This window comes from Heloderma suspectum, chromosome 4 (assembly GCF_057233095.1).
Source record: "Heloderma suspectum isolate Gila_16-S chromosome 4, 16-S_ref, whole genome shotgun sequence".
Taxonomy (NCBI): domain Eukaryota; kingdom Metazoa; phylum Chordata; class Lepidosauria; order Squamata; family Helodermatidae; genus Heloderma; species Heloderma suspectum.
In genome coordinates, this window is record NC_139461.1 from 27,424,423 (window position 1) to 27,433,626 (window position 9,204).

Below are 9,204 nucleotides of genomic sequence, written 5' to 3' on the forward strand. Positions count from 1 at the left end.
TTTATTAGGGCTATGCTGCAGCCCTAATAAAAAGTGCGATTCTGATACTTCCAGAAAGTTACCACTGAAGCAATGGATCTTGATGAAAGGTTTGAAGTGGAGAAGAAAATGGCAGCTGAGTAGTGATGTTCAGGCATAAGAAACTGAATGGCAGAAGGCAGAAACTGGAAAGGAGAGGGGGCTGTCCCCAGCATTTGGTTTTTTTGTTTTGAACATGCGAATTTCATACAATTTTTGGTGGAACATAACTGTATGAAAAATATCATAAGAAATTTGGTTAATGAGGGCATGTAGCACAGGAAACAGGCCATATTGCAGTCAAATAATATTCTCTGTCATTCTCCGCTGGGTGGTATATCTCCTAAGATGTGGTGCTGCAGAAGCTGTGGCCCAGGGGAAATAATTAAAGTCTTCTGGATTGGGTGATTACAGGGTTTGATATTCAGAGCATCTCGTTGGTGTTCCGGACAGACTGGCTTAATTTCAAGGATCAGAAAAGCGGTTCAGTATCAGGTTGTATTGTGATGCTGAATCCTGGTAAAACAACTTTGAATAATCCATACAAATGCACCCAACTTGATTTGTATCCAGTGAAATAATTACGTGATTAGTATTGGGTAAACTGTTGGGCAGGAGAATGTAGGGAAAGAATGGAAAATATGTCTGGGACTGCTTATCTTTACCGGATGCATAATTTGTATAACACAGCCCTGACCTTTTGTTTCGGCTGCAATACCTTGTAATTGCCTCGCTTTGAGGTAAGCTTGTATTCACTGTTTTTATTGTTTTTAACAGCGTCCTCAGAGAGTTCTCCATAAACGCTACCAGCCTCTACAGCTGCTGCCCTGCCAGATGATACAGAAGTGAACTTTTCTGTTGTGAAGAAATGGAGGGGGGAAGTAAAAAAAAAAAGAGAAAAAAGAAAAGCATAAGCAATGGCACTGCCAGAGGAAGACAACCACCAAGAACTGGAGAATGAACCGAAATCCAATCCATCTCGTCACTGGGATAAGCCCTGAAAAGTCTCGGTTTACTTATGGAATTAAAACATGGTATATAACACAGCAGCGCTCACTTTCTCCAGCTAGTCATTGGTGGATCTTTTACACTGGAAAGCTGCTTCCGGTTTTCATCACTGTGCTTTGAACACTTTGTGTTCCCATCAGGGAATTCTCTGTGCCCTTCACTAAAAGTTCGGGAGGGGGGGGGGCTTGTTTTAGCATGGCAACTACTGGATTATATTCTGTATGCAGATGGCATGATGTTTTTATGGGAGGGGTGGGTGGGAAGTTCCAGCTCTGCACACTCAGTGGAAATGTTCACAAATATCCTTACTCCACATCACCTGATAGGGATGTAGACATATCCTGTACGTGTTAGTAATGCTGCTGAGTGGTACTCCATCTTATGATATCAGCTTTTCATATGTGATCTCCGCACTGACGTTCTAGCAGATATGGTTATGTTATGGGGAAATTTCTGAGAACACGTTTGTTAAACATTTCAGGTACCTGCATTGGGATTATACCTTAAGTATAGCTCACAATGTGTATAGCTACACCAATTCATGCCAGGATGGTTTGGTCATTCATCTGGATGCTGTTATGGCTGTTTTGATACTTGACTTGTAGACATAGTAGAATGAGAGCACGTAAGCTTCTTTGTTGCACTAACCCTCCAAAATTACAAGTAGGACTATACTTCTCTTGTTTTTGATGCATGTTAAATAAGAGAGGAAAGGAAAATAATTGTTCTCTCATTGCGAGAGCCCCTTGCCTTTGATGATGAAGAGAGACATAACATTTTAAGAATGGTGGGGCCAGTCTGGAAGCATCCTCACCACATTCAGTACAAATGTATCTTTTCATGGCTGAGCTCTGGAGAGCTCCTGCACATTTGGAGCAAAATCCAACTGTAGAGAGTGCTGACTGGCTAGTGCAAGTGACATCACTAACACCAGCCCCTTCCCTTCCCTGGAACAGTTTTTCAACTGTTTCTAAATCCTTGCTGGTGTTTAATTTAAAAAATGAGAAGAACAAACATATAAATGAATACACCTATGAATGCTACTTTAAATAAAATATATATTTTAATAAAAAAGCACATATCCCACCAGAAGCAGGACTAATTGCTTCTCTAGTGTTTGACTTGCTTGTATGAACACTATAGGTAAGGAACCTATTGTGGCCACTGTTTAAATGTTATGCCTATCTTCACCCTTAGAAGCTATTTGTGTCCATGGTTGAGAATAAGAATACTTGAAAAAAAATTACTACCTTCCCTCCTTTTTTTGTCTTTATGTATATGGAGAAATGTTATGGATGATGATGTTACAACTTTAGGAATGAAGACTGCAATTTTTATAGGGTAGTAAAAGGTGAGTAGCCATCAAAATCTTCCTAGTCTCTTTGGAGAACTGAGCCTTCAGTAAAGTAACACCAATTGTGTTAATAAGCAGTTCTGTCCAATGACATTTGCTATCGTTGATGCCTAACTCAGTCCTGGGGTTCACCCTTTCCTTTAATCATATGTGCCACATTGTCCCCAAATTCCTCTTCGATTAGCCTCACAACTCACCACTGGTAGATCACAACTAGGGTGATCAAGCCAACATTTCTAAATCCAAGGATACTTGGGAATATCAAACTTCTTCAATAGAGTGTTAAGGGGCCATGTATTGGGTTCTAAGGAGCCACTGTGTTTTGAATCACTCTTAGCTATCCTTTTTGCTCTCACAAAATACTGTCTTTCTTATAAGGAATGAGGTCAAGCAGAACTTTCAACAGAACTGTAGCTGGCTCAAGACTGTTGCATCCAAAGTGAGCTTTGCTCTTCACCATTCCGTTTCTAGGTTGCCAAAATGCAGTGGACTGTGACTTAGTTTTCATCCTTAGAAATTCCAGGTGAGCACTTTCTGTCCAGTTTCTTGCTTGGGTTCCTTCTGGAAACACAGCTCTTTGTAGCAAAAGATAATGGTAGCATCTACTGGAAACTCAAGAGGCTAGTAGTCTCTAAATCAAGTGATAGGAGATCTACAATTGATCTCCCTCTCCTGCCTGATAGACTGTTATACTATTGAGTGGCTTCAAATAAGCCTGCCTGACATATAATTCATATAATTGTAATTCATATATTGGGGCTTGTCAATGCTACAAGTTACACCATTTCTTGGGAACCAGCTGCTCTGTGTTCAAACATGGATCTTGAGCCACTCATCTCTTTTCCTTCTTGTAATCACTTGCCATTTATACTGTTGCTCCCTCTGCCCATCTAGATGCAGCAGTGGCGTGTGGATTGGACAGTCTTCACAAAAGAACCCAAGAAATCCAGTATCTACACATTTGCTAAATCAAGAGTCAGTCATATCCACACAGCCTTAGGGCGGTGGCATAAAATTGTTATGGCTGAAATGCTTTGAGGGAGAAATCCAAATCCTTATGAATTTAGAAATCCATTTCGCTTTGTGAAGACCTATGGTCAAGGCATTTATAACGAATTGCCAACATTTTCTTAATCTGGTCATGGGGCAGGGGGCTATAAAGTTTGGCTCTATGTCTGTTACTAAGCTTCTTCATTTGTGATCTTCATACAGAAAATGTAGTATGTTCTGTTAGGTGAAGGAAAGAGTCCTTCCAAATTTTAAAAATATGTTGCAGTCCATTAAGGTTTTGTGTCCTTAAGTGTTGGGTATGGTTTACAATTACTTATCATCCAGCAGGCAACTCACAGCCTGGGTGCTCTGCTGCCATTGCAAGCCAACTCAGGATGTCATTCTAGTGCAATGGCATGGCTCATCATTGCTACGCATGCAACAGCTGCCAGGTTAGAGGTGTGCAAAACATTGCAGGACATGAAATTTCATGAAGACGAGATCAGACATATGGGGAAGGGGAAAAGACAATGTGGTTACAGGGATAGTCCAGAAATAATCAATTGCCATTCATTTTATACCACACAGCCGCTGATATTAACTCTTGTAAGGGACCATGTCTACAACCAGTGCCTCGGATGATTATCAACTATAGTGACAAATCCAATTTCTTTGTGCCTACTGGAATTCCTGGTTTCCTTATGCACTCTCTCAGCACTTTTCTCTTCCACCAGCAGCTGTTCATTGTGCACACAATTGTGCTCAAGAATCATCACACTCTCTTGGTAATCCATTTGCAGACTCTTGATGAACTCTTGACCTGAAAAAATAAGAACAGCCCTGCTAGATCAGACCCAAAGATCTATCTAGTGCAGCATTCTGTTTCCAACTGTGTTCAGCCAGTTGCCTCTGGAACCTTACAAATAGGGCATGATGACTTTGTTTGTCCCCAGCATCTGGAATTTGGATATTTGACAATCCTGACCTCTCCTCCTGCTCCTCAAGTTTGGATGGATCAGTGTTTGAAACCTGCATCAAAGAATGATGTTAAATGTAACTACAAGGGAGCGGTCATACATAGCACGTGCTTTGCATGCAGAAGGTTCCAGGTTCAACCACCAGCATCTTAAGTTAAAACCATCTCAGGTAGCAGGATGAGGGAAGGCTACTTGAAGACTCTCTGCTTGAAGACTTGGTGAAGTGCTCCCAGTTGGCAAAGGCAGTTCTGCCTTTGATGGGCCAATGGTCTGACTCCATACAAGCCAGCTTCATGTCTTTATATGACATGTGTAGAATCATAACTGTGCAAAAATTGCAGGTTGACCCATAGCTTAATTAGCTATGACAATACTTAACATAAAGCCTGAACATAGTTACTGTCCTTCTTCATGAGATCATTTCAATACTTGAACGTTGTGGCTGCGTCCCATCTCAACTTGCACTTAAATCTTCTCAAGGCCTATTTCTTTAGCTTTTCTTCATAGGGTTTCCCCTTTGTCATCAGTGTAACTCTTCTCCAGATCCTTTCCAATTGCTCAACATCTTCTTCACCCATAACTGAACATAGTTTTCTATATGTGGTTTCACTGCAGTGGTTTTCATAATTCGTACAACAAGGAACTCCTTCCATGTTGACTTGCCTTCCAAGGACGCCTGCATGTCTGTCATTAAATCCTTGCGGTGAATTCTGGAGCATATTCCAGGGAGCGTATTCTCAGTTCATGTGAGAAATTCAGTTGGCCTGATGGGCCTCATCCTTGCCCCACATGACCTGAGAAAGCACACTCAATAGGGGGAAATTAGCAGTGGCAGGTAAGCTTTTTTTCAGGAAATTATATCCACCATTATTGCTTGGCTCACTATCTTCCTGAGGAATGCCAAGGTTCCTCAGAACACAGTTTCTAGGCACAATTTTCTGTTAAGCATTCTCTTCTGTTTTATGGTGATTTTTTGTATATTCCAGCATAATTTCCATTAACAAGATATACAGGAACTATTGTGTATTGTTCTATGGGCCTAAAAGCTAAAGGTGTTCTCAGGTATTGCCTTTACCCAAAGCTGAGGTTAAACATTGGGTTCCCAATACAACAGCCACCATTTTGCTTGTGTTTCAGGGATATGTGCTTGTAAAAATAATTGCAAATCTTTGCCATACTTCCTTCCATTCCACAGTAACCATTGTTGGCTTGACTTGTCAGTAGTGACACCTTGGAACACAATCCAGCACGTCCAGGTCTCATTGGTTTCAACAGGAGATAATTAAGCATGTGTGTTTAACTGCATCTGGATGGTACCCTTTAGATTTAAATCAACAGTTCTCGGTTCTGACCACTGGGAAGTGTGTATCCATTGCTCATGATTTTTCACTGTCTATTAGTGTTGGTGAATGTTTGTGAATATTCCATGACATAACAGTGGCTCAGTCAAAGTTTGGAAAGAGAGGACTGAGGCAGGACTTTCAGAGCTGAATTTTTAGCCTCCACTTCTGCCCAGCTAGGGGCGCAATCCTATCAGGATGGGTGGCTGCCTCCAAACTCAGAGGCGACCGCCTATCCAATGCAGGGCAGGAGAAGCGCAGAGGGGATCATCAGGAAAGTGGGGGGGGGGGCGGACACCGGCTGACACATAGGAAGCATCGGAACGGCACTTCCGCCCTCCCTGCCCCAGGAACACCCCATTTTTGCCGCTCTGTGCTCCTCTTCCTAGCGCGGGGTCATTCTGTGCTGCCTATGAGGCAGCACGGGAGGGCATGGAGGTCAGTTCTCAGGGACCTGACCTCGGAGCGCAGGAACCGACCTATCCTATGGCTATCTAGGCACTGACTAGTGGCCATATGCTTGCACCTTAAAGGTCTTAGTTACTTGATAAAACATGTCAAATATCTGAAAGTGAATAACAAAGCATAGGTAAGAAAATATGCTGTAACCAAGAATGTATCATTTAGTCTTCCTAGGGGTTTTTTGTTTGTTTGTTTGGTAATTATTCTAATACTCCGTTTGTATGAGATTGTCATGTAATTGATTTTATTAAGGGAGATAAAGTCACATAGCAAAGAAGCTTAGGAAACTCCCCCTTTTTAGCTGTGGTTTTGCCTATTCTTTTCTATCCAAATGCATTAACAGTTCCATTCTTTGCCTGGTCATTTCTCTCTATTTCGCGGAGTAATTTTGTTTCTTGACAAGTAGACTTAAAGCAGCTGCTGACTAAACCTTTGAAAGGATAATGGGGTTTGTATTATATAAAAAGTGCAGGCCGGATCCTTAGATGTCAAAGAGCATGCATCTCTCCATGGAAAGGAAAATGGCTCCCTCTGGATTTGCATCCCCTCAGAATCCATCCCTATTTTTTTCTTTAAAGAGTTAGGAAGGACTTGGTTATTTAGAACGCTGTAGGAAAAAATAAAGAGTTACTTCTCTCCCCACAATTTAGTCCCTTTTCTCCTTTCTTCTAATAAATGATGTCTTTGGAACTTCCATGTCCATGCAGAGATACAGCTTTGGGAAAAACAGCTCTCTTCTCAGGGCAATAACTTAATATATTTCTTTTAAAATATTTAAAGGAGATCCAAAAGAACTTTAAGGGAAATGGTTAGAATCAATTCTTGAAGCCATCCCTATGTCCCCCTTAGACCAGAACTTGATATTATGGGATATGTGAAGCTGCTGCAGAAACCAGCCACCCTGTGTTCCCTCTTCTCACCCCCAGTAGCATCAAGTAAATCAAAGCGTGTCATGTGATGTCACTGAGCTCCATTTCCTCCTCCACCACCACCACTCCACTTCACTGACTGCTACTTCAGAGGGACAGGAAAACTTTTGTTTTATTAAACCTTGCAAGGGAAAACACCAGGCTGCTAGTTTTAGGTGTGTCCATTTCCACCAACTGGGAGTGGGGCAGGGAACACTGGAAAGAGCGAGCCAGTAGCCTGTCCAGCAGAATCCAAAGTTGGGCAAGCAATGCTATGGGAGAAACTTCCTCCAGCAACTGACAGGCACAGTCAGCGGAGTTTTATAGCTGACCTGGCAGCCCCGCCTCTGCCTGGAGCTCAGTAAGCCCTGATCCAGAGCCCAGGCTAGTGCTTGCCTCCTTCCCCTGAGTAGGTCAGAGAGAGAGCAGGTCACAGGCCAACCACCAGGGAGCGTGCACTCCCCGTGGTCCCAGTCTGAGATGGGGCCAGTAGTCAGGTCCTGCTCCTCTTCTTTAAAGGAGGCCTCATCAGGCTAGGGGCCCAGGCATGGGTGGGTCCTTGACAGGCACCACCACTCCTCCCCCCCAATGTCTGCTTCTGCCCTTGTTGTATAGATCATCATCCAGGTTGGGTGCTCGCACTCCAAGCCATCCTTCTCCAACCTGGTACCCTCCAGATGTTTAGGACTACAAATCCCAGGGGTCTGAAGCATTAACCCTGCTGGCTGGGATTGATAGGAGTTGAAGTCCAAAACATCTGGAAGGCACCAGGTTGGGGAAGGCTTCTCCAAATGTACAGCATGAACTCTGGCCTCTTAAACAAATTAGGCTCAAATACTGATCCCTGGAACCAAAAAAGCCCCTCCAGGTTTCAGGGGGGCCTCAGCAAAGTGTCCTCTGGTGGGCAGCCCTCCCATAACAGGGGGGGGAAGGGTGCTGGTGGGTTTACCGTGCAGTAACAGCACTTTGATAACTACTGCTGTCTGAGCCTCCATTTCAGTTCCCCAGCGTCCCTGAGACAGGGACCACACTGTGTGAAATTAAAATGGCAGTCTATGACCCGCTTCCCACCACTGGTTATAGGGTCAAGGGCAGGCACAGCTGCCCTCTTTCTGATTTGCAAGTCTGCCTTTTAGCAACATCTCCAGACGCTCATGGAAAAGGTTGGGGACTGGAGAAACGAGAGAGAGGCACACCTCAGCAGAGGAATAAAGGGACATCGTGTCTTTCTGAAGTTGGCTGAGTGAATGCTCCTACAACCTGGGCTTTGAGAAGCTGACAGTGGGATAACCGATTATGTTGCTCGATATGATGGGTGCCAACTCCTGTAGAGACTTGCCCTGTATTGATCATCCCTGTTTGCATAGATAAACAAAATGCATCAAGACAACTATGCAGCGCATTGAAAAACACACACACAATTTTATTTTAGTAAAGATACGAATTTACAGAACAGGTTTGGTTGCCAAACACTGTCATCTGAATTGTAGCAATTTGCATCCTATTTAGACTCCATTCATTATTAAATAAAAACCTAGCAAACAGATGAATAATAATAACCAAAAGCAGCTTGTTTTCAAGTGGCAATCCAAATTGTAAGCTTGTGCCAATGCCTTCAACAAGAATGTGATTCAGGAAAAGGTTTCCGGTGACATTTATATCTCCTCATTTTCTTCACATTACTGTGAACTTTTGTATCTAATTTTTCAAAACTGCGTTTTACCATTTCCATCTCTGCTATATGGTCTCCCTATTCAGTTAATGTTTTTTCAAGCTGCTAGACTGTCGCCGAAATTTCTGTGGCAAGGAGGTTAAACAAATGACATGCCAGGGAAAATGTAAGTGGGCTCCATAATTGGTTCCACTTACATTTTCCCAGCTGTCATTCACACTTGCTTTTGATCATGAGCAGAGGATCTCGCCTTCCTCCAAAGCAAACTTACGCGCTCCATTTTGGGGGAGAGCAGGAAAGGTGGAATGCTGGCAGAGGGAGAAGAGCTTAGGGAGGGGGACTGAAGCAGAGGGCTGAAATAAGGCCTTGGAAGATGCCCCTGCTGAGGGACAGTTCCTAGCTCAAGACAAGCCTTAAGAGAGGGGTGCAGAAGTACTTTCAACTCAAGGGCCGAATTCATAGGAATGTAAGAAGA

The 9,204-nt window shown here is 43.1% G+C and overlaps 1 protein-coding gene across 9 annotated transcripts in view; it reads left to right on the forward strand.

The window, feature by feature from the left end:
• Positions 1-6,793, forward strand: part of SAMD12 (sterile alpha motif domain containing 12) — a 286,712-nt gene extending 279,919 nt beyond the window's left edge. For 4 of the 9 annotated variants that reach the window (XR_014790010.1, XM_084848903.1, XM_084848905.1 and 1 more), the window contains one exon: positions 796-2,261. Coding sequence is in view for 2 of the 9 variants with exons in the window: in XM_084848905.1 (XP_084705031.1) it covers positions 796-818 (23 nt within the window). In the remaining 7 variants the exon portion in view is untranslated. Of the gene's footprint in view, positions 1-795 lie in introns of all 9 variants that reach the window. The other 5 variants (XR_014790011.1, XM_084848906.1, XR_014790013.1 and 2 more) reach the window with 4 other exon arrangements.
• The last annotated feature ends 2,411 nt before the right edge of the window (positions 6,794-9,204 follow it).